Source organism: Cucumis sativus, chromosome 1 (assembly GCF_000004075.3).
Source record: "Cucumis sativus cultivar 9930 chromosome 1, Cucumber_9930_V3, whole genome shotgun sequence".
NCBI lineage: Eukaryota > Viridiplantae > Streptophyta > Magnoliopsida > Cucurbitales > Cucurbitaceae > Cucumis > Cucumis sativus.
In genome coordinates this window covers 11,911,531-11,937,775 of record NC_026655.2, presented here as the reverse complement: position 1 = coordinate 11,937,775, position 26,245 = coordinate 11,911,531, and the positions used below count along the sequence as shown (strand labels likewise).

The following is a 26,245-nucleotide window of genomic DNA, read 5'->3' as shown; positions in this document are numbered from 1 at the left end:
AGACATATTATACATCTCTTACTTACACTACTAAACAATACATAACATACATGCAACTTCCAAGTAGGGTTTAGTACGAAAAATCTCTTACCTGGAGATTCACAAAAGAAATAGTACTCCTCTGATTGAGAGTCAAATCCTCACAATAAACTCAGTCCTAAACATGAACAAAATTAAACTTAATAATTTTGTCAATCTATCACTTTACTGTTTAATTAGGCAACCAATTCAATCAAACTTACCCCAAAGATTTAAAGTTGATCTCAATACAACCTTAAATTGAAATTTGCACAATTCAATTCCTCAACCACACCTTAACCTTCAAAAAACATAATACAACTCATTCCAGTGCTAACTTATTTAAGACCCAAAACAATAATTATTTGGGCGTACCAAACCCAACAAGAACTAAGCAAAAACTCACCAAGGGCTTAAATATGTTGCAGACGGCTAAAACTGAAGGTGGCTCGGCTAGCAAGGCTTCGGCTCGGGTCTTGAGACTCACGGCTCGCATACGGCTCACACAGGATCGACTCAGTTGTGTATGGCTCGCGTACGGCTTACATGGAACGGCTTGGATCAACAGAGATGACTCACGCGGCTCGGTGAAGGGACACGGCTTGAACTGACGCGGCTTGGACGTGTGGCTCGCGAAAAGAAAATTGTCATGGCTTGCATCCTTGACTGTCAAGCGCGATGATGTCCGGCGGTGCTGTGCAAGTGGAGGCTACGACCGATGATGGTTTCGACAAAAGAGAGGGTTACGATCGACGACGCGAAGGAGGAGCGCACGGCGGAAGATAGGGGTCGTTCGACTGTCCGATGCAACACGAGTCGACACGGCTGGAGAGAAACGAACGGTTGTGCTTCGTGACCGTGATGCTTCGACTATGCGACCGTGACGAGGACTCTCTCACTGGAGTGTTGTGCGCGACGATGGCTGAAGTGGGGCGGCGACTGCTCTAGGGTTGAATGGTGAAGAAGAAAGAGGGGTGGAGAAGATGGACATGAAAAATGAAAGAGGCTTATTTAATATATACAATAATAATAATAATACAGTATTATTATCATTACTATTGTCATTATCTTTATTATCATTATTTAATTTCCCCAACGAACTCATTTTTTTCTATTTCAAATAATTTTTCTCTTTCTTCATTACCGACTCAATATATCATCAATAACTTCTCTCTTTTCCATAATAATTATATTATGAATAATTATATTATCCCATAATATAATTATTCTTATTCCTCTATAACTTTGCTTATACTGATAAACAATAATTACTCATAATACTTCAAACTTTACAAATTTAATTTACCAACCAATCAATCCAAAAATCACCACTTTAACAATAGGATTTCAAATTTCAGAATTAACCACATATCACTCCAACGTACTTAACTTCCACAAATCAAATAATTTCACACATAACACCTAAAAAATTTCAATATAACACACATTAAAGTTAACTTACTAGTTTTGGGGTGTTATATTGAAATCAATCATTTCCTTCATCCACCTTCATCTACGTTTGTGCCCAGCTCTCACGACCACCATCAAAATATTTTTCTCTCCAGTGAATCGTGTTTGTGAGATAGCCAGATTCAGCATTCACCACCCACAAATCTCCAACTCTGAACCCATTCGGTTAGATACCCACCTAAAATCGGACTGATTCTGATTCAGCAGTCACAACCCACACGTTTCAGCAGTCACCGGTGAACCTATTTGATGAGATATCTGGTGAACCCATTAGTTTGTAGCTTTAAAAAAGATAAACTCTTATACTTTTGTGTACGTTACTCTGAACGCTTTTGTTTACTGTGATGTTCTATGCTAATTTGTATTGTTTTCTAACATATCTTCCAATTGCTAGGAAGAAGTTGCTTAAGTGATTCTTAAAGAAGGGTAAGGAGAGGTAATGATTCATACTCCTTGAAAATTAAATCCGTATTTTTATTTATTTGTATTATCTTTAAGATTTTGAAAAGTTTTTTTTACGCTTGTGTATCCAAAGAATGAATGGATGCTTTCGATTTGTAATTATTGAATTGGTTTGTGCTTCAATATTACAAAATCTTGGAGCATGCATGCATGTATATTTTAATTGATTGTGCGATGATAATATACTCATGCACACGAGTGCACATGCACTTTTTGTATTTAATTGAAGTTTCTCTTCTTTTTTTTTAAGTTGCTCATCGGTCTTTTGTAGATATATTTGGTACTTGGTATATGTTGTCAGTATTTAAGCGTGTCGGAGGGCTTTTTAACACACCTCAAATTGTTAGTAAAAGAAAATCAAACTAATTACTTCCATTCATTTGGAATTATAATGTCATAATGATGGTTAGAAGTTTGTGTTTGGTCTTCGTCGATGGTTTTAATTTGAGATTTGCTTGTTAGTTGATTGAGTGATACGATTACGAGTTTTGTAGTTGTTTGAGTGTATATAGAACTTTTTGGTTGTTTGGGTTTATATAGAACTTGTTAGTACGTTTTTGGAATGTGGATAAGAATTTAATTTCTTTTTCATATGTGCTTATTTGATAGTCTTGCTTTATTCTAATTGTTTGGTTGTTGGGTGTATATAGAAATTTACATTAATTATATTTAGTCTTCAACTTTTTAGGTATTATTGTTGATTATAGTTGAGTTCACAAGTGTAAGATTACTTAAATATTCCTTATTGTTTTTTTGACATTTTTTTGTAGATTAAATTGCATCCTTATATAATATGGATAAGCCATGGATGAAAAATAATAGAATGTTAACTGATTATGTTGTTGGGGTTGAGATGTTTATTAAAAATGGGTTGAAACATTCGAAGACATCGAACATCATGACTTGTTCTCGTTTAAAGTGCGTAAATGCAAAGACTTTACATGTGAATACAATTAGAGATCACTTATTATTTTTTAACGGCATCGATAAGAGTTATCAAGTATGAATTTTTCATGGTGAATCACTACCAATGAAGAGAAACAATGAAAGTGTCTTTAGTAGTGCAAGAGAAGAAATTAACGTGGATGATGTTGATGACATAATTGGGATGTTTGATGTTGGTGACATAATTGGGATGTTTGAGGGTGCACACAATTATTTTAATGACCAAGTTAGAAAATTTTGAGAAACTACTAGATGATGCCAAGAAACCATTATATCCTAATTGTAAAATTTTTACCAAAATATCTACATTGATAAAATTATATAATTTGAAAGTTAAATTTGGATGGAGTGAAAAGAGTATCACGGAGTTGTTAAAATTAATTGGTGACATCTTACCTACTCCTAATGAAATCCCTACTTCTACTTATGAAGCAAAAAGATTTTGTGTACTCTTGGAATGAAGTACGAGAAGATACATAAATGTAGAAATGATTGTTCCTTGTTTAGGAAAGAACTCTCTTATGCAAATGTACGCCCCTTTCGTGATGTTATTATTTTTAGATTTTGAGTTTTCACTTATAGTCATCGGATATAGTGTGTTTATTTGATATGTGAATATATATAGATATATGTGTGTGTGTGTGTGTTGGATGATGTGTATTTGTTGTAGTACTTTATGGAAGTGTGAAAAAGTGTGTTGGTATATTATATGTTGGATCTTATTCATTGCGGGTGAAATAGGAATCCTATTGGTTTGTCATAGAGGACAACATGCATTTATTTGATATGTGAATATATATAGGTGTTGGATTATATGTATTTGTTTAATTCTATATGGAAGAAGTGTGGAAAAGTGTATTTGATGTGTATAAGGTTTGCCATGGAGTAGTAGCTCTAGCATTCTATAGCTAGCAAGCGTGCCAACAATTTTTTTTACATTTTTCACAATATACGATGATGAACATTTCCTCTCATAATTCGAGACAAATAATATCGGTTTTGATGTCATAAAAAATGGACAATAATGCAACAATATAATAAAAATAAATTTAAAAATGGGCCAGAAACAAGGTTTTGATGTCGTTTTAAAAATGACATTAAAGGTGTCTTTAATGTCAGTTTAGAAATGACATCAAAGGCCTCTTTAATGTCGGTTTAAAATCAAAATCAAAGGCCAAGGACATTCAAGACCTTCAATAAAACCATCAAAGATATTGATTTTAAATTGACATTAAAGGCCTTTGATGTCGGTTTTAAACCGACATTAAAGAGGCCTTTAATGTCGTTTCTAAACCAACATTAAAGTCAAATCGACATTAAAGGCCTTTTATAATGCTTGCAAAGACGTCAGTTGACAACTGACATTAAAGGCAAAATTTCTTCTAGGGATTTGAGAATTTTTGGATGTGTCATATATGTTCCAATTGCTCTATTACAACGTACTAAGATGGATCCTCAAAGAAGGCTAGAAATATATGTTGGATTCGATTCTCCATAAATTATTAAATATCTTGAAATCTTGAACCTCTTACGGGTCTACATGATTTATTGATTATCATTTTAATTAGACAAATTTTTCAACGTTATAAGGAGAAATTAAAAAAATTGGAAAAAGAAATTACATGAAATGTATCATTATTGTCTCATTTGGATCCTCGTACAGATCAATGTGAACTTGAAGTTCATAAAATAATTCATTTGCAAAATATATATAGCAAATCAGTTACTAGATGCATTTGTAGATGCAAAGAAAGTAACTAAAACACATATCAGAGTTGCAAATGTCTCATAAAAAATTGATATCCCAACATAACAACTTGTCATTAAAGATAAAAATCCTTGAAATAGAAATTGAGTCAATAACTCGATTAAGGATATGGATGTTCCAGAAGAAATCCTATGACACAAAATATCGAAGAAGATAAAACAACTAAGACAGGAAAGAGATGGAATATAATTAATGCAGTTGTTGATAATAGTTTGCACTTGATACTATATTAAAAAATGAAGATCCATAACCAAAATTCGTTGAAGAATGTCGACAGAGAAAAGATTGGTCTTTGTGGAAAGAATCAATTGAGGCAAAATTAAATTCACTTTCAAAATGTCAAGTTTTTGAATCAGTAGTCCAAACAGCAAAAGGTGTCAAACCTGTGGAATATAAATGGATATTTGTGAGAAAAAGAAATGAAGATAATGAGATTACAAGAGATGAAGGAAGATTAGTTGCACAAGGTTTTTCACAAAGACCTGGTATTGACCATGAGGAGACATATTCTCTGATGGTGGATGAAATCACATTAAGATTTTTTATTGGCTTGGTTGTGTATAAAAATTTGGACATGCATCTTATGGATGTAGTCATAACATATTTATATGGATCTCTTGATAATGATATTTAAATAAAAGTTCTAGAAGGATTTAAGATACTTGAAATATATAAATCAAGTTTTCGAGAACTATATTCAATAAAGTTACAGAGATCATTATATGGATTAAAACAATCAATACTAATGTGGTATATAATCATCTGAGTGAATATTTGTTGAAAGAAGGATATCAAAATATTCAAATATGTCCATGCATTTTTATAAATAAATCATAGCCAAGATTTGCTATTATAACTCTATATGTTGATGATTTAAATATAGTCTGAACTCTTGAAGAGCTTTCAAAGACAATAAAATATCTTAAGAAAGAATTCAAGATGAAAGACCTCGGAAATACAAATTTTTGCCTCAGTTTGCAATTTGAGCATTTGGCAGATGAGATATTTGTTTATCAATCAACTTATATTGGAAATTTTTTTAAAAGACTTTATATGGATAAAGCACATCCATTGAACATTCCAATGCAAGTTCGTTTACTAGATGTAAAGCAATATATATTTCAACCCCGAGTTGATAATGAAGAACTTCTTGACCTATAAGTACCATATCTTAGTGCAATTGTTACACTTATGTATCTTGTTAATAATACAAGACCAGATATTGTATTTTTAGTAAATTGATAACTACATCTTCCTTTGTGGACTTAGAAGCACTGTGGTTTCTTTAAGAAGTTTGAATATAGTCTTTGTTATTGTGTAGAATTGTAAGCTGCTAGTTTTCTTGTTAAGGCTCATTCAATTTCCCATTTTAATCATTTCACTTAAAATTGTTGACCCACTTGCATCTTGGAGTTATTTTATTTCAAATTCTTGATAAGCAAATCAAAATTTGGGACGTATCTACTGGACAATGTAATATAACTGTGCAACATCATACAGACAAGGTAAGAATCTCAATTGTATTGCTTTGATCGTGCGTGTTCGAGTTCATTCATTCAAACTTGCACCAACAATGATCTGTTCATGAGCATGAATGTAAGCAAGCTTTGAGACATCTCACATTCACCTTTTGCTGAATTTTATACATAAAAAGTGAAAAGTCTAAATTTGAGCATTTTCATATTAATTGGTTTGATCTTTTTTTTTTTTTTAGGATGAAATCTATTATCATTAATCCTTCTAGGAAAGAGTATGGTTTGATGGTGAATTACTACACAAGGAGAGGTGATATGAACGGTGCACGTGAAATCTTTGAAAATATGCGAGCTAGGGAAATAGAACCATGGTCTCATGTCTACACAAAGTAATAACTACTCCTATTTTCTCCCTTTCTTTCGTCATATGTTAATTTGATCTCAACGTTAGCTTAATATTTTTGCTTCATTTATTGACATAAAGGTCACCATTCTAGTTTTGAATATGGTTAAAGTTTGATTGATTTGTATAGAAGGCCAATTAAGTATTTTATGCTTGAAATATATATTTTGATGGTAGATATGTCGTTGCAAAAGTATATTTACTATATTAATTCAATCTAAATATTTTTCAAGTGTGTCGTTTTGCGATAATAGTAAGCTTTAATGATGTGCAACATTATTCATACCATCTTTTGTTAGAAAAATGAAAGAAGAGAAGGAGGCATAGAAATGAGCTTGGTAACTTACACCATTCTTGTTGGTGGATTTGCCAAAATGAAAAATGCAGAGTAAGTAATTATTATTAAATGTGTGCATGCGTAGGTTCATAAAATTTTCGTTATATATATACATATATTTCTTTTGCATATATAACGTTATAAAATATGGCCACGGGCGTGTTGCACTCATAGAAGTACATAATCATTGTGATGCTATTGTGGATGGAGCAAATGTTGGCCTCTGTCAACATAATTTTGTAGATTATGGATTTAATCTTCCTCATGTTGTAAAGTATATATTTTGGTCTTACATAGCCAGCCAAGCTAAGCGATTATGAAGATTTGTTTAGCATTTTATGAGAATGGTGATGCATTAAAGATTCGATTTTATTGAAATCTTGTTCCTTTTAATAAAGATGTAGCACTTCATTTCACATGCTATCTGTCAATGCTCATCATATATTAATTATTGAAATCTTGTTCCTTTTAATAAAGATGTAGCACTTCATTTCACATGCTATCTGTCAATGCTCATCATATATTAATTTCTAACTCGCACATCCTATTACTTGTAAATTGATGCATATGATGCTTTTTATGCTAGGATCAAATTTATTTTGTAGATATTTATGTTTTTTTTTTTTTTTTGGTATAGCTATTTGGAGTGTTATGTGAAGCAAAATATCTTTAGAATGTGATGCGTTTTGGTTTTCGATTGAGATTAGTCTTGGTAATTAATTGTTTTCAATTGTGTTTTATTTTATCTTTTAGTTAATTTTAGTAGTAATGTTTTTGTTTTCTTTAGTTTAGTTTGAGTATTAGTCTGTTTTGATATATTTGTAGGTTGCATCTATTTTTCCATATATTTATCTTTGATCAATACCTAGCTAGTGGAGTATGGACTTCCTTATATTCCATGTTCTTTTACTATTTGGGATTTTCACCTTCGATATATGAAATTCATTAACTATTTTCATTTGAAAGGAAAAACGATCCAATAGGAGTTTGTAAGATTATTTATCATCTCCATTATTCAACTTTCTCTATAAAAACAATGTTGTTATTGATGGGTAAATTTATACAATTAAGAGTAAGAAGCCTGTAGACTAACATTGCTAAATTGAACATTTAAAATTTGCTTTGAAGTCAGAGTCGAGGATAGTATAATTATTCTTTAGTTGTATTCCTCTTTTTGTTGTTGATCTTTGAAGAACCAAATCAGGTTAACGAGTTGTTTGATAAAAGCTAATTTTCTTCTTTATTTCTGCAGTACTTTTGGGTTGTCATTTCAATCGTCTTCTTTGTTGTTGCTACATTATTTACTTTACGAAAACTTTGTAGTAATTTTTAATTTTCCACATTTAGATTGCAGTCTGTTTAGTTTGATTTTAAATAATATGTACTAATTTTGCAGATTCTAGATTTAATCTTCCTCAGGTTGTAAAGTATATTTTGGTCTTAGATAGCCAGCCAAGCTAAGCTAAGCGATTGTGTAGATGGAAGCGATCGTTGAAAGTTGAAGATTGTGAAGGCGTTTAAGATTTCTTATTTAAGTCTTGTATTAGGATCTAGTTTCATGTATTATTGTAGAATGTATATACAAACGCAATATTAAGATTTCATTTTCTGTATACAAATGTAAAAGAAAAATATTCTAGTTTCTAAAATAATATTAATTTTATTGATTTGTTGGAGTGAGCAAAAAAATATTTATTTACACGTATCTAATGTCAGTTTATAAAAAATAGACAACAATGCAACAATTAAATAAAAATAAATTTTGTAAAAATAGATCCAAAAACAAGATTTTAATGTCAGTTTAAAAACGACATAAAAGGCAAACCGACACTAAAGGTCAACAATAACACCATAAAAATTGTCAGTTTAAAACTGACATCAATGGTCATTAATGTCGCTTTTAAACCGACATTAATGATGTCTTTGATGTCGTTTTTAAATCGATATCAAAGTAAAAACGACATTAAAGGCCTTTAATAAGGCTAGCATAGATGTCGGTTCCGAACCGACACCAAAGGTCATTAATGTCGGTTTAAAACCGACATTAAATGGTAAATTTCTTCTAGTGTCAGATTCCTCTGAAAGCTGATAATTCTCCCTTTCGTCGACTCAAACTCAGACCTCCTTTACTCAAATTTATCCGGTAGCCCTACTCTAGAAACTAGAGTCAATTTGTGAACTATTGAGAGTAATTTCAACCAAAACGCACAAGTATGATAGGAGAAATGTCATTCTAAAGTTTCCTATTTATATTGAGTCTTACATGAGCCTTTATTGACACGACCTACTTGCCGAAATTTAACTTAAGTATGTAGAGAACACTTGTAAAGTACCCATGGACTCCACCTCTTCATTATCTTGTCTAACCAAAACACGTAAGTGTGGAACATCAAGATAAACACCTAACTAACTTCAAACATGGCCGCAAGCACTCCTTCCTCGCGTGCAAGTCTACTCGCCCAACATCATGTTGTCTAGCTTTCTCGCCTAGCATCTTAACGCTTAATAACCTCAAAATGACAAGCTTTCCTCGCCCTAAAAATCTTTCTCGCATAGCCTTGCTAACCTCTTTTGCTCTCAATCGCCTAGGGACTCTTCACCACCCAATAACCTCTACGGACAAGCCTTGTCGCCTAGCCAAACACACACTCAAGCTTAGCTACCTACCTTGTCCAAACGCCTAAATAACCACTTTAGAGGTTATATTTCCTTCTTTTGGCTGCCTACACATCACCCTATAACCTCTAAACGCTTTGTCCTTAAACCTTTGACACTTAGTCAATTATTTTTACGGTTAAATTTGGGTCTTAAATCATGTATTAAAATAAACCAAATTTTAAACTACTCATAATTTTAATTTTTTAAGTGAATACTATTTTTTAATAAAATTTTAGTTTTTGTTTAATGATAAATAAAACTTTAGAGATCACCGGATTCTTTTTATAGTTGTATCCACAAAATAGGAGAGATTTCATTTTTTTTAAAAAAAAAATCAACTTTAAACGTGTATATGCACAAAAATATGGAAGATTTTTTCTTCCTTCTTTTAGGGTGAATTTTAGATTTTAAGGATAAAATCTATTTTTTAAAAAAGAAATTTTACTTTGAAAAGTAGGTGAGATTTTAAATTTTTTTTAAAGATGAAATTAGGTAAAATATCCCTATAATCATTCACTAAAAGGGCAGATGATGTTTCTCTCAGAGCCCCTTTATAAATATATACACACATACACACACATATAGAAAATGGAGAATTTTCAAAAAGAGTAAACAATTTACCCTCAATAAAATATTTACATTTTCATACAAAATTTTTGTATTTCATAGAAAAGAAATTGTAATTGATTTTATTTTTGTCTTTTAATAGTTTGTTTTTATGAAGTTTAAATAATTTGTTTTTTTTATTGTTTTTATTGTTTTTTATTGTAATTGACACGATATTACAATGATTTTATCAATAGAAAAAAAAAAACTATTCAATTGGTCACTACATAGAAGACAAAGAAATAGAAAGTGAATTCGAACTTCATTATAAGATTGGAGATTTCACGAATGATTCAATTTGAAATCAAAAAAGACATATTGACATATTACTTGAAAGTGTGTCACAAATTTAAGGCTTCACAATTTACCAAATCTTCATCATATTTACCATTTTTACGAATTGGATGAAAGAAAAGTTAGAAAGGGTGTACATTATATCATAACAACTACATGAAAGAGTGGAGGAGTGTAAACGGATTGAGTTGGGTTGGAGGACATTCCTAACCCAACCCATATTTTTAGGTTGGTTGGATTGACAATATGAATAACCCAAATAGTATTTTTAACCAACCCAATCAAACCCTTAAATTATGGATTAAGTTGGGTTGGGTTGTCGAGTTGAGAAGAAGATGGCGAACGTTGGAGATTGTGAACACTAGAGATGAGAGATCCAAACGAGAGGGAGAGTGAGTGAGAGAGATAAGGAGAGTGATGTGAAGTGAGCTACTTCTTTTCCATTTACTAAACTAATAATATAAATAAATAAATATAATATATATATATATATATATATATATATATATATATATATATATATATATATATATATATATATATATATATATATATATATATATATGTACGTATGTATATAAGACCTAGATCCAAAAGGTAAGTCCTATTGAAAAAGAGCATTGTTGAAAAAAGGGAGTTCATTTGAGTATAAGTGTTATCGAGTTAGAGTAAGTTGACCACCATTAATCGCTTCCGACCAACCTCCGATGACTACTTTTTGACAATTGTAGTTGATCAAACTTCAAATGCTTGTTTTTTGGCAATAGTCACAAGAAAATTATTGACCACCATTAATAGTCGTTGGCGAACCTGTGGTTACTGCTTTTCTGGCTACTATTTTTTAGCAACCTTCGACGGTCAACTTTCATCTACTGTTTTTTTGACAACCATTGTTGATCGAACCCGACAATCTTTTTCTAACAACCATCGTCGATCAACTTCTGATGAAATTTTTTATGGCAACTATTTTTTTTTATCACTGGCAGTAACTTCCTTGTACCATTTTTCCCGTAATCGCTGCTGGTCAACCTCTGAAATCGTCGACCATTTTTCAGCGACTATTGCTAGACAAATTTTGTTTATTGTTGATCGACTAGCATTGTCGGCCAGCTTTCGTCGACCATTTTCGATGACCCATTACTGGTTAACTTTCCTCAACCATTGTCGGTAAACTTTTGTCAACTGTTTTTTATGACTGTTGCTGGCAAGTATCAATGTCCGTTGTTGGCCAACTATTGAGGACCGCTTTTTTTTTTTCAATTAACATAAAAATAGAAAAGGACAACATTGTCATCTACCTAATTATAGAAGCTACTTCTAAAGGAAAGTCAAAAATGGAAGAAAAAAATTTTCTTCTCATTCAAGCTTTTATATATACTATAGATGGAAATCTAAAAGAGAGTATTGCAAATATAGTTATATATTGTAAATGTACATCTATCCATAACCTACATAGGTTATCAATTGTCATATAACTCTCATTCAATTCCATGTTGTAACATTCATCCTACTAAGATTCATATTGTAATTTGTACCATGACATGACATGTCTTATAAATAGAGGTATGTGATGTCTTTCTTAGATATACCACAATTGAGTTCAATTGCTTTCCATGTTTTCTCCCTCTCTATTATTCTCTTTTGTGTTGTTTCATTGTTATGACGTATTTTCTTTATTCTTATTTATAGTATTAAAATCCATAACAAACATAATGGGTGTTTTTTTCTTTGAATTATCATTTATGTAAAATAAATTAATAAGGATAATTTAAGTTTGTCTTTAAAGTATAAAACAACGTCAGATAAATTTAAGATAATTTGTTGGTTTTTTTCCCCAAAAGTAGAACAAAATGCAAAATTATTCACACCGTATAGAACAATTTTGAAAAAAGAAAGAGCCCACAAGTCCATAACGTAAAATAACAAAAATACCTCGGAATTAATTGACCACAAACATACACAAAAAAAGCTTCTAATTTAAACGGTTGTATAATATAGTCCAAAATATCGTTTAGATATTGGTACACAATCGTTTAGATGTTGGTAAGTGATCCGTTTGAATCTATTACTTATCTATTTAGGATAGATAGTGATAGTGATCTATATGAGATAGATGACTGATTGTTTAGATTTTGGAACACAGTCATTTAGTAAAAAAGAAGAAGAAAAATAAAGAAGATGAAAGATGACGTACAAGGAAGAAATTATGGAACACGAGATGAAGAAATCGCAAACAAGAAGAAGTGAGAATATGAGGAAGATATGTCGGAATTCAATACTCGTCCAAAAAAATTCAAAACCAACCACGAAACATGGAACTTGTGAAAAAATAACAATGGCATGAACTTTTATTTTATTTTTATATGGACGAAGTAGTCTACTAATATTCTCCCTTAATTCGCTTTGGACTGTGCTTTTCTTTCCTTTTGTGTTTTGAAATACTAAACTTTTCATATTTTTTTAAATGGAAAGATAAGCGGATTATTATTAAAACAAAAATTGTTAAACTTTTTGAGAATACGAAATGAGAAATTCTTTTACATTCCAACTCTTTAGATTCCTTTAAAGAATGTGTTACTTCTTTATTTATATTTCATTAACGTTAATTATTTACAATTAATTGAAAAAATTATGAGACAAAATTACACATGTTTTACTTTTCTCAACAATAGAAACATAAACTTGTAAACATGAAAAACTGTAATGACTGTTCTTTACTACGAAATATATTGCCAAACAATAACCAAGATGAGAGATAATAACAAAACAACAAGAAGTAAACGAAAAAACACACGAGAATTGTGTCCGGGAAAGTTAATCCACGGAAATCAATAAGTCAAGCAATTATAAAGTTGTGCTTATATAAACACTCTTCCGCTCACAAAGACAATCGTAGAACTAATTCACTGGACACTTGGGAAACATTCTCTTTAATACTTAGGCTCCCCTTAAGTATGCTACTATTAGTGAATAACTACTCAAACTCCCCTAAATAATAGAAATTCTTGATTAATCATTCCTCTTTACTTGTGAACTCCCTTCACGAATAAACTTAGACTCCCCCTAAGTTGATGAGATCTCCCTTCTCGATAGAGCCAACTTTAGGATCTCCTAAAGCAATGTCATTAGATTGGTTTCAAATTAATCTTTAGCCAAGCATTCACACGAACAACAGCCACACGCACATAGGAATGAATCCTTTGAATATCGACTCTTCTTAGCCCAAATGGTAAAGAGAAATCAAGATATATGCAGCAACCCTAGCACAAAGACTTCCTTAAGCTTAAAAAGGACAACATAAACAAAGAGAAAAGCTTAGAAAAAATGGACATAATGGGTGTCCATGAGGGGCATTATATCAACCTGTCTAATGTATGTCCCTAAAATTTTGAATACCAATAACTTGAGATGTTAAAGAAAATTGAATATGGTCTTTTAGAGCAAAGAGTACATAAAGAACACAATAGAGAAGAAATAATAAAGATGAAAGAAATGATGCAACTTCAAGTGTTGGGAAGAAAATGATGAATAAAATGGTAATTTTAATAGTAGAACGTGAGTTACAAAGTTTTGTTTTTGAATTCTACCCCTTCTTACATTCAATTATATATATTATATGCATAATAGGGTTGGGTGAACCAGATCAGTATTTTTTTCCTCTAATTTAATCCAACCCAACCGTGATGATTATTCTAGTTTATTTTACTTAAGTGTTAGAGTAACTGCTTTTATTGAAATAATGTTTACAAATAAGGGCCATAATTTTAGTCCAAAACGACCCCGTAGTATCTCTATTCTACCTCTTACCCCGAACATCCCCTCCCTCTTGCCTCCAAAACATCCTCTTCGTATCTTTTTTATAATTTACCTGATGTGGCTTTCAGTTTTCACAATTTTTTGGTAACTTCTTTTCCTCAAAGAATATTGCTCTCTTCTTCGCCGGTTCCGTCGCGAACTAATTTTCACCCTCCCCAACTTCTGCCTGACTTTCTTCCGTAGGGCTGCTGGTATCCGATTCTTGTTTACAATCTGTTCCCATTCTTCCTTTGCTATCTTCGCTGCTAACATTGTTGAAATTGTTCGGTATTGCCATTTCCGAGTTTGAATAGCTTCTTGTAGGGATTGGCTCTCAACCGAAGGCCATTCAGGTACCTTTCTTCGTCTCTCTCAATTACCCTTTTTGTATTTGCATTTAGGGATTACTTCGTATGGATATGTCACTATGATCAATCCTATTCCTGTTTCAAGAACGGGTGTTTGTTCTAGTCTTAAGGGAAAGTGAAGTATTCTCTTTCATTGTAGGTCGGATTTTTAGTCATTTTTTATTTTGTTATTCCACTCATTGAATTTAGTTGTTAAGTAGCAGGACTGGAACTACAATAGAGTAATGGCGTCTTCAGATGATGAGGCTGAGACCTTACCAGTACCACCTGTCTCAAATTATCACTTTGTGGATCACAAGGAAGAACCTATTTCATTCTCTATTTTGCCGATTAAATGGGATGAAGGGGAGAGATTGGAGGGCAGTCAAGAACCTGTTTTCCTCCATGGTACAGTTGATAATGGACTTCAAAAGTTTATAAACAGGTTACCGCATGGAGATTTAATATTTCTGGTTCAAAGCCAGAGATATCGGTGCTTTCCAAAGAGAATGTGTGGATTACACTTCAGAAGCCTAAAAGAGCTTTGAGGATACCATTAGAACCATCTTGATCACAGTGCACTGCCTTCATGCTTTGAAGAGGAATCCAGATACATCTAGCAAATCTTTGTGGGATCTATTAGCTAAAACCTTTAGGTAACATGAATTCATTTCATCTTTTCATGCTTTTGTATTTGTTGTTTTTAAGCCATTCATTTTTGCAGCTTGTATGAAGTGAGGCCTTCCAGAATGATTTGGTGGATCACATGTCATTAATCGGAGAAGCAGTTAAAAGGGATGATATATTGGCTCCCAGGTTCTCTTTCATTCTTTGCAGACAATGAAAAGATTATGTTCATTTGTTTTGTTGAATAAAGTTTTTTATATGGATGTGAAGAAGAAACAAAAGGGCAGGGGGAGGGAGGAAGGAGTTCGTGATACATTCCTAAGTCTCAAAGCCACACCCACAGGCAATGAGTTTTCAATTAGTGCAAGATAAATAAAATTTTTACTCAACCATTCCACAGTTCTAGTTATGTTGACTTCCATCCTCAAAATATTTTTTATACCCTCTTTTCAGAAAGTTCCTACAGGACTTCTGGAACCATATTTATCCCCGTAGGCTTTTCATTTTCTATAAAGATAATTCCCATACAATCTGAGATCCAAGTCCTCAATTTTAGAGGGAGCTGTCCTGATCAGTTGGTGGAATGCAAGGCCCTGATTTTCTGTGGGTAATGATTGTGAAAGTACACACGGTTAATCTCCTTGCGGTCAGCTTGCAAGCACAGAGTGCAGTAGCCAAGTAGGATATATGTTTCATATCATCTCACAAGTGTTGATTTCATGGCATAAAAGAGTACAAAGACTCCAAAAACTCTAATGAAGATTCTGTTACGTTTGGGACTTTAGATGACCTTAAAATCTTGAAAATAGTGGTAGAGGGTACAATGTTTAACTAGTTGAGGTACTTAAAAAAAGTCAACAAAGAAGAGATCTGGTTTTGCACAACTTAGTCGCTGGGCTATTGAATTGAATTAATTCTACAGAATACGAGTCTTTGCCACTTGTTAATTCAAGAGATAGTAACAAGGAAATTTTGCATGTGGAACATGCATTTATTATAATTTGAATAATTTTTGAAAAAAGTATAGTTACTGTTCAAATGATAGTTATTTCAGTGGTATACTTTGTCATTTTTTGAATTAAAACACTTTCATAGATGATAATATTGTAGAAGAGGGGGAGGAAAGCAAGCCCGATGCTGAAGGAGGTTACAAAAAAGTTATCCAACTGGCTGTAACTGTGTAAGAAAACAATGTTCTACCAGGGCCACAAAAGTAAGGGGTGTAAGAGATGATTGAAGGATTGCTCTTGTTGTCAACATTGGATTTCCAATCTTTTAGGCTTATAGTCAAAGGATAGGGAAGATTATCTACGGATGTGCTTCATTTTGCAATTTGTATGGAGTTATGTTTGGAAAGAAATATTTAAGCTTATAATGGCAGGAGATAGATGAATAAAACCTTTAAGTAGGAATTCTTTTAAATTTTGGGTATCTTCAATTAACATTGTGCTAAAGAACCAGATTTTGCTAAATAGATGACCTATTTGAAACTCCATTTGGAGGGTTTGGCTTTTGGATCCCCAACCTTCCCCACATCACTGCTGCTTATATGTTGTAAATGCCTTCGTTAATGGGTCCTTTTATTGTATCCTGTAGAGAAAAGGCCAAGAAAATACATGGTGGTACATAGTTTTGTAGCATCATCTTGGAGTGTTCTTTCTAAATTTTGTACCTATTCTCTCTCTATAGTTTTCAGTATCTAACTTTGGTTTAGGGTTTCCTTTTTGTATATTTCATTATTTTTATGAAATGTTGAAGTATTCATTTTCTGTAGTGCATTCCTTTCTGTTTTTGTTTAAAGTGATCCATTGATAATTCATAATTCATTTATGGATCTTGTGTCCGATTTTAACTAAATGATAAGGTTTTTTTTTTCTTGTGGAGAGAGTAATATTTCATATCTCAACTGCCAATACCTGTTCTCCTGTTATTTTTTAAATATACCTTCTCCTTTTTTTCACAATACACATATGTTTTTTTCCTCCTACTTTAAATTATGCGAGGTTGGTTACTGCTTTGGCAAAATTGTTTGTTTCTTAAAATCATAGTTCGATGGAATTTCCTTCCCTTTTAGCCTTCTTCTCAGAATGACATAGAAATGACAGCTCGACCAGGAAATCACACACAAAAGTGTTTCTAGTTCAAAATAATATGATCTAATGAATAATTACAGAAGTCATTGGAAATTTTCTCCCAAGTAGAAGCATCAAGCTAAGCCTAATAAGCTATTTTGATTTTCTTATAGCTGTGATGGGAGGTGCATGAGGTCCTTTCATGCAACTGAAGAGGATGGTGATTGTTTCTCGCTCGGTCTCTCTAAAGAAGAAGTAGATGTATGATAATATTCATGTATGTTTTCTATGCTTGCAAACTCCCTTTGTTAATTTTCTTCAATATCTATGGGCTTGCTGGCAGGCAATTGAAACCTTTATTTGCAAGAATTGCGAGTACAAACAGCACCAGTGCTATGCTTGCGGGAATTTAGGTTCATCTGATCAGTCTTCTGGTGCTGAGGTATGGGATTAATAATGTTTACTGGATGTTTTTGATTTTTTTTACTTTCAATATACACTGTTTTTGCGGGGTATGTTTTTCTTAGAGAGAAACACGAATGAGAGAGAGGAAGGTGTCTTTGCGGGAATAAAATGGGTCATAAATCCAATTTGAACAAGATATCAAAGTGAAAATTACACTTTTGATCCTTGAGGTTTGTTTTGAATTGTTGTCTAAGTTTGAAAATTGAACAATCGAGTCTCCTACATTTGAAAAATGCTTGATTTTGCTCCCTTTATTAACAGGATCTACATGTGGTAATTACTATGAATAAAAATATTATTAATTAATATAAATAAGTTGAATAAAATACTAATTTTAATTTTATTGAATTCTCTCTCTCCTCTCCTCCTTCAACCCCTCTCCATCATTGTTGTGCCGCTCACCGTTGTTGCTATTAAAGGAAAAGCCCACCAGCTCCCTTTTTCTTCCTCTTCCAACAAAAAATGTAGGAAATATGAACACAAATACAAATATAGGATAATTCAATAGGATACAAATGATATGCCAATTTTTGAAAAACTAGGATATGGATACGTTGAAGATACATTATTTTAATTAAGAGAATATCAAATATATGCAGATTTAACATAAAGATGCTAAATGTAATGCACTAATAGACATGAAGTGTCAAGTTCAGTGTTTTTAAAGGCTCAAGGCGCACTAAGGCGCATTGGTCCTCTGGAGCCTAGGCACAAGGCGCAAAAAAAGGCGTGAGCTTTTTTTGATAAGACGCACTATATATAAAAAGAAAAGAAAATATATATATACACACTCGTAGCAGAGCAACAATGTATAAAATATAAGTACCCAATATAAGTAGCCTAAACAACAAAACACAACAGAAAACTACCCAGTATTCAACAACAAGTCAACAATCAAAATAAAAGTTCATCCCTAAAGATCAAACTCATCATCACTAAATTGATCCTCGTCTTCATTCACTCCTTCGTTAGACTTATTGCCATCAGTATCTTCTTCTTCCAAATCGAAGTCATCTAAATTTACTTGTTTGCGTTGCGTGGTAGACGAGGATGAACATGAAACATTAGTCTTTGCTCTAGAGGTACTAGCTCTAGAATAGAATGATGGTTCTTTTGCTCCGACAGCTCTAGAAACATCACCCCACGTTAAAGAATCATCGTCAAATACCAACTCATCATCCTCCTCAGAATCGTCATCCAATCTTCCAATCAACCATTCGTTACTATCATCAATATCTTTTAAGGAGATGGGATCGACAATATCTTGTAGGTTGTATCGACGTTTTAATGCTGTGTTGTATTTGATGAACACTAGATCATTCAAACGACTTTGAGCAAGCCTATTTCGTTTCTTGCTATGAAGCTGAAAAATTAGAAAGTTTCATTATCAGTGAATCAACAAATTTTGATTCTCATTCTCAATGTACTTAAGGAGAGAAAAGGTAACTTGTTCAAACACACTCCAATTACGCTCGCATCCAGAAGCGCTACAAGTAAGACCTAAAATTCTCACATCAAACTTTTGCAAGCTTGGAGTTGATTGTCCAAAATTATCCCACCATTCCACTATAGGCACAAACAAAAAAATATATATTAATAGAAGAACTTGTTGCTAGTATCGTTGAGTAATCGTTTAGTTGAAATTTACCTGGAGATATTTTGTCCCTTTGTCTGATTGCTAAAGGTTGTCCGAATAATGCTTCAGCTCTCTTATACTTGCTTAGTTCTGCAAGTATTTTGTCTTGTACTTCCAATGAAGCAACCATTTTTGTTATGCATGAGTAGAGTCCATTAACTATTTCATCATCCTTCTGGATATTAGGATTCAGATAATAGAATGACAGGTTTAAATAATACCCCGCTGCATGCAGGGGACGATGCAACTGAAGCTCCCATCTTTTATCAATTATGGTGAAAATGTCCTTGTATTTTTCTTCATTATTATTAAAGGATTTAGCAATAGCTTCCTTAGCTCTATCCATGGCCTCATAAATATATCCTAGGTGGCTTCTTCTCGCCATCAACCAATCTAAGAACTCGGACTAGTGGGCCAGATACTTTAAGAGTGAAAACAATTGTAGTCCAAAAACTAGCCAACAAAATAGTCTGAACTACTCGTTTCGCTTGTTGCTCCTTACTCCATTTGCTATTCTTCCATTCATCTGAAGTAAACATCTTCCTCAGATTATTCTTTTGACGATGTATACTCGATAATGTAATGCAGGCAGTAGCAAAACGAGTCTTAGCTAGTCTAACTAAGTCCTTTTGGTTAGTAAAACATCGCATCATGTTTAACAATCCAGGATGAACATATATGAAATTGCTAATCTCCATGCCTCTTTTCAATGCTTTTCGAATATTCGAGATCTTGTATACATCCTCCAACATCAAATCTAAGCAATGAGCGGTACACGGAGACCATATTAACTGTGGTCGCTTTGCTTCTAACAATCTCCCTATTAACAAAGAAAATAAGTACACATTTAACGTAGAACTCAACTAAATCTAACAAATTAAAGTTATAACTTGTAAGTAGTCTACATTCTTACCTGCCATCACATTTGCTGAGGCACTATCGGTAACTACTTGTCCAACATTCGCTTCTCCAATTCGGTCTACAAAATTATCAAATAACTCGAACATCTTCTTTCCATCTTTCACATAAGATGAAGCATCGATGGACTCAATAAACATGGTGCCTTTAGGACTGTTAACTAAAAAGTTAATTAATGTCCTATTTCTTCTATCGGTCCATCCATCAGCCATAACAGTGCATCCAACCTTGGCCCACTCTGCCATATGGTTACTCATCAACTCATTTGTTGCTTCTAATTCCTTTTTCAAACATGGAACTCTTAACTCATGATAAGATGGTGGTTTCAATCTAGGACCGAATTGCCCAATTGACTCAATCATAGGGGCAAAACTATCATATGTGCAGGCATTCAGAGGCACTCCTGCATCATAAAACCATCGAGCAATTCTTTGGATGGTGTGCTCTCTCATTTCCTTCTTGTATGCCCCATTCAATGAAGTTTGTTTTCCTTTGTCCTTTCTATTTTGAACCACAGTTTCTGGGTTAGGAGTAAAAAATGCATCCATTGGACCCTTTTGCCTTGGCTTCTTCAAGCTCGGGCCCCTTGGTGTTGTTATGTTGTTTACACTAACACTCCCTTCATCTTCATCCTCGATACCGTAATCTTCTACATCAATGTCCACAATCAGATTTCTTTGTTCTTTAATCTCTTTTTTTTTTGGACATGTACTCTTTAATTTCTTCCTTCACGTGATCCGAACATTTTGTACAGGCGGTGACATTTCTGTAACCACCAGCGAGGTGTTGTTTCATTCTATATACCCCTCCTTTTGTTACTTTCGAACAAAATCCACAGACAAACGTATTTTTATCTTGGTCATTTTGCAATTGACCATATTTCCATGCCGGATTTTTTCTTGAACTTTTATCAGCCATCTATGATCTAAGTTATAAAAAAAAAAAAAAAAACAGAAGCTATTTAAAACAGAAGCTGTTATAAAAAGATAAAAAAACAGAAGCTATCTATGGATGGGATGAAGCTGTTATAAATGGAGGATTGGAGGGGAGTGTGTTGTGAGAGGGATGGGATGAAGGTTGAGTTTGATGGGTTATTGAAGGAAGTTGTGGTCGAGAAGTATAAGAAGAAGAAGATGTCCAAAACTTGCACACAATAAATAAGTCAAGAGACAAAACCAATAGTCACTCAATGGGTATACCACGCTATGAAAACACAAAACGACATATGTAGTTCGTAGCCGTCAAATCAGCAAATTGATAGCTAACTTAGACCAAAACATACTAGAACCAAATGAATCTGTGACACAACAAAGTGTCACAGTAGAGTATGAAATTTAATGCAAGATGTCAAATCAACAAAGGAGAGATACTCAGAATTCGACATCTAAAAAAATAGCCCACTATGCTTAGCATGAAATATAGACTTTTGGTCAAAACTTGATTGTAGTTATCTCAATCCTCTGCTATATTTCATCTCATTCCTCTCGAGTTTCATTGGAATTGTAGGTGGAAACTTAGTTCTCGAAAATGAAAGAGAGGATCCACCTTCCATTCTCTTAGCAACCAAATTAGAGGAAATGACAATAGAGCCAAAAGATGCAATAGATAGAAAACATTTCAAGTTCGTTCATCCATATTTGTTCTTTTCACCATTCTGAGCAATCAATATGTTAAATGAAAGTAAAAGGATAAAAACTAATAATCCTTTGAAAAGCATGTACGAAATGGAAGAAGTTGTTGAGTGAAAAAAAGGAATGTGAGATTTTGAATGTGAATCTGACGAAAGACAATGAATTGATTAAGAAGTTGTTGGAGGAATCAGGCAGGGTAATTGAAGATTTAGAGAGGAAAGTGGATGTGAAAATGAAGGAGAAAGGTGAGATTGAAAAGGAAAAAAATGGGCTGGAAATGGAGGTTGAGATTTGAGAAGTTAGAGAAGGAAGTTGCTCAATTAAAACAGAGTACATTCTGTTTCAAACAGGAAAAGGAAGAGAACGGGAAGAGAATTTCTGAGCTTCAAATGAGAATTGAATAAGCTGTGGTGAAAGAAAGTGGGATGCTGATGGAGTTTGATGTTCTTGTCAAAGAGTTACAGAAGAAGGAGAAAGCAATGCAGATGTTAACTGAACAAAGAGATTCACTTGATGTGAATTTAAATCTAATCCAAGAGGAGGCAAAAAGTTTACAACGTACGATTGAGATACTCACCCGCGATAAAGCTGAAATGGAGGAGGTGAAAACTGAAGCAGAATATTATTGTCTTCTCTTTTCCTCTGTTTTTGCACCAAAAAACAGAGTAATGGCAGCCGCAGCACCAAATAGATTTGTTGACGTTTTGTGTGAAGAAGAAGGGTGGAAAAGGAAGCAAAAAGTTTTGAAGTAGAAGCAGAACGGAAGAACCGAAAAAGTAGATGAAGAGTCGTGTTGAAGAAAATTCATGCGCGGGAGGAGAAGGGTGAAGGGTTGTTTCTTCACTTTCACGTAATAGGTTTAAAAAATTTAGATAATAATAGTTTTTTATAATTAAAGCCCAGCCCATAAGTTATAAAAATAGCCCACTCCTAATTCGACTTGCGCCTTTGAGGCGCGCGCCTAATCTGGGCTTTTTAGAATTCTCCGCACTTCCTCACAAATAAGCTCCAAGTGGGCGCCTTGAGCCTAGGCGCGCGGCTTAGTGCGCGTTTTAAAACACTGCCTAGGTCTATCTGTTTTCTTGTGCTGTGGAGGATTGAGATTCCTAGGAAAGTTAAGTTCTTTAGTTGGCAAGTTTTACACGACCGTAAAAGAAAAAAACAGGATGGATAGGCTTAAGAGGAAGATGCTCTCGCTTGTAGGTCCTTTCTTGTTGCATTCTTTGTAGAAAAGGGAGGGAGATCTGGACCACATTCTGGGCATTGTGAGTTTTCCAGCTTGGTTTGGAACTCTTTGTTTTAGACATTTGGCGTTAGGGGGACTTGACATAGAGATGTGTGTGCGTTGCTTGAGGAGTTCCTTCTCAACCCTGACCAGTGAGAAGGGCACTTCCTTTGGGTCATGGGGGTGTGTTCTATTTATGGGTGGTGTGGGGTGAGCAGAACAATGGGGTTTTTAGGGGTGGGAGAGGGTCCCAGTGAGATTTGGTCCCTTGTACGTTATCATGTTTCTTTGTGCGCCTTGAATTCGAAGGAATTTTGTAATTATTCTATAGGTGTTATTTTGCATAGTTGGGTCCCTTTTTCTAGAGGGTTCCCTTCCTTTTAGTGGGCTGGCTTTTGGTTAGCCTCCTATTCTCTCTTTTTTTTTCCTCATTGAAATTGGTTTTATCATCAATAAAACAAAAAATACTCACCCTCAAAGTCAAGTTTATTTATTTATTTTGAAACGGAAACAAATCTTTTTTATTAATATGCACTCAAAGTACAAGAGAGTTATACAAAGAGAGTAATACAAAGTCAAGTTTATTTGTACTCTGCTTATATTTGGAAAGTTGTTAAAGATTCAATGAAACTCCTCTAAAAATAACTCATTGTAGGTATAAAATCGATTGACCATACACTTCACTACTAAAATGGCTATCCTTCACGTATTGTATGAATATTTACTATATGAATCCTGCGCAATATAGACATTGGCTCCCTTTTTTTTTGTTTTATTAATTTGTTTTGTTTATTATAAATCATAATGAACTTAGGTGAACCCTAATATCTTTCCATTTACACTAGATTTTTTCACAATCTTTTGGTTCATAATTTTGTCGACCCTTTGATTGGGTTTGAGTTGTTTGACTTTTTTTGCTAGTTTCTTGTTTGTAGGTATGGAATCTTTGTAGTTTTAATGTAATTTATTTATTAGCATTGTGTTAGATACCTACATTTGTATACATGGGTTTATATTGTATAAGGGTAATTAGATTAGTATAGGTTAGGGTATAAGGGTAATTAGATACTTAGGAAGTTACTAGTAGTTATTGTGTAAGTGTGGTTACTAGTAGCTATTATTGTGGTTACTAGGGTGGTTACATCTTGTTATAAATGGAGGGAGGGTAAGTGAGAGAGAGAGGTTATTATGTGGAGTGATTTAGGGCTTGGGTGAGAGTACTCAAGAGGGAGGTTCCAAGTGCCTTATACTTGGGTTTATCTTGTATTTTCTTATAGTTCATTATAATAAATTAATATCTTGTCTTGTTAGCAACTTTCTAACACTTGTTAATTTGCCAATAGCTCATATCTCCCTTTGTAATTAGATCTTTTAATGAGTATTAATAATTGCTAGGCTTCTTTATTAGTTTTGTGGGTGGGGGTTTCCTCAACCCTTTCCTCTTAGATGGTCCTTCTTGGCTTTTTTTGTTGAATATACATATGCTTTTCTTATTAGAAAAAGAGATTTACTTATGATTTTAGACATCAGTCTCTGATTATTACCTAATATGAGTTACTATTGCTCTTTAGGTCTTCCAATGCGTAAATGCAACTTGTGGTTATTTTCATCATCCTAAATGTATTCAAGATTGCTTCATCTGGGAGAATAAAGTTGCCGCTGGAGACCTTGAGAAGAAGATTGCATCTGGAGAATCTTTCTCATGCCCTGTGCATAAGTGCTCTGTTTGTGCGCTCGCGAAAATAAGAAAATATGGGAACTACAGTGTGCTGTTTGTCGACGGTGTCCAAAATCATACCACAGGAAATGCTTACCAAGGTATCCTTTGAATTTCTATATAGTGAATCAGAGTGTAATTTTTTAAGTTCTGGTGCTTAATTGGTTAAAGAATGCATTGTTTTGTTAGGAAAATCACTTTTGAAGGTTCTGAGGATGGTGAAACCCCGACCAGGGCATGGGAAAGAGCTATTACCTAATCGCATTTTGATATATTGCTTGTAAGATTGCTGTGTCAGCTGTTACTACTATTTCCTTTAATCAGTATTGGCCTATTAATGTTTTTTTTCATTTAAATTTGACCAGGGACCACGAGATTGATGAAGAAATTGAGACTCCTGCTAGAGACCATATAAAATTCCTGGTCTTGAAGAGAGTAGGCTTCCCATTCAGAAAAGGAAACTTCCTATCAGTGATACAAGACGAGGGAAGACGATAGTTTTCGTGGGAGTAGGGAGAATGTTGTATCAAAGAAGGGATCTATGCCAGATGACCTTCAGGGAAAATCTGCTGCAAAAGTATCCAAATCATTTGAGAGGTCCTCATCTGATGGGAAGCTTCTTGTAAAGTGACTGCGAAATCATTGTGGAGTTCTGAGTCTAAAATGTGAAATTGGGTAACATTTCAAGAAACTCTTTGAATCAAAAAGGAGAATCTGTCCTCATGGACATTGATAAGACGATCAAAGTGAAAAAATCCTCCTTAGTTGGCAAGTCTGCCATACCAACCAAGAGATTTGATCCAAGTAAGATTTACAAGGAGGATAGAAGTGGGATGCTCCTATTAGATGCCAATTCGGAGAGGAGGTAACTGCCATTTGTACTTCACATTTGTTTGATGCCCCTCCCTTAAAAATGAATTAAGGAATGACAACAGTTATAAACTTCCCTAAAGTGCACGCTTGCATGTTTGGTAAAGTGGATTGTTTCTAAAATATTCTTTCTTTTAACCTAGGTAATGGACATGATGAAAAATGTTGCATCGTCAATTACTTTGGAAGACGTAATTAAGAAGCACAAAGTCCCATCTACTCATGCATATTCTTTAAAACATGTTGTGGACAAGACAATTAAGATGGGGAAGTTGGAAGGGTCAGTTGTGGTAAGAAATTATTAACTTTTGTATCCTTAAAGTGATCTCGTGTTTCTTATCCCTTAATGGTCTACTGTTTTTGGTTGTTAGGCTGTTCGAGCTGCTCTGGCGCAAGCTTGAGGAAGGATGTTGCATTGAGATGCAGAAGCTGTTTGTGAGCCCGAAGTTCTTAACCACATATTTATGTGAAGGTGCTTACAATTTCTTATTGCACTGTTCTAAAGA

At 33.6% G+C, this 26,245-nt stretch overlaps 1 protein-coding gene and 2 long non-coding RNA genes across 4 annotated transcripts; 2 read left to right on the top strand and 1 right to left on the bottom strand.

Moving 5' to 3' along the window:
• Positions 1–203: 203 nt before the first annotated feature.
• Positions 204–1,095, bottom strand: LOC116402821. The gene is made up of 2 exons (XR_004215468.1): positions 425–1,095; positions 204–319 (listed from the first exon to the last, which is right to left on the bottom strand). It is a non-coding gene; the product is annotated as an uncharacterized LOC116402821 (long non-coding RNA).
• Positions 1,096–1,216: 121 nt separating this feature from the next.
• LOC116402571 lies at positions 1,217–8,451 on the top strand. Of its 2 annotated transcripts, XR_004215015.1 has the most exons (3): positions 1,217–1,924; positions 6,378–6,527; positions 8,275–8,451. It is a non-coding gene; the product is annotated as an uncharacterized LOC116402571 (long non-coding RNA). The 2 variants fall into 2 exon arrangements; XR_004215014.1 differs by lacking the exon at positions 8,275–8,451 and having other exon boundaries at positions 6,378–6,773.
• An 8,894-nt stretch (positions 8,452–17,345) lies between these two features.
• Positions 17,346–25,466, top strand: LOC116401782 (protein ENHANCED DOWNY MILDEW 2-like). The gene is made up of 5 exons (XM_031880301.1): positions 17,346–17,538; positions 17,621–17,719; positions 24,724–24,970; positions 25,059–25,149; positions 25,235–25,466. Exons 1-5 carry the CDS (start codon positions 17,467–17,469, stop codon positions 25,365–25,367), a joined length of 642 nt encoding a protein of 213 aa, XP_031736161.1. The 5' UTR covers positions 17,346–17,466; the 3' UTR covers positions 25,368–25,466.
• Positions 25,467–26,245: the final 779 nt, after the last annotated feature.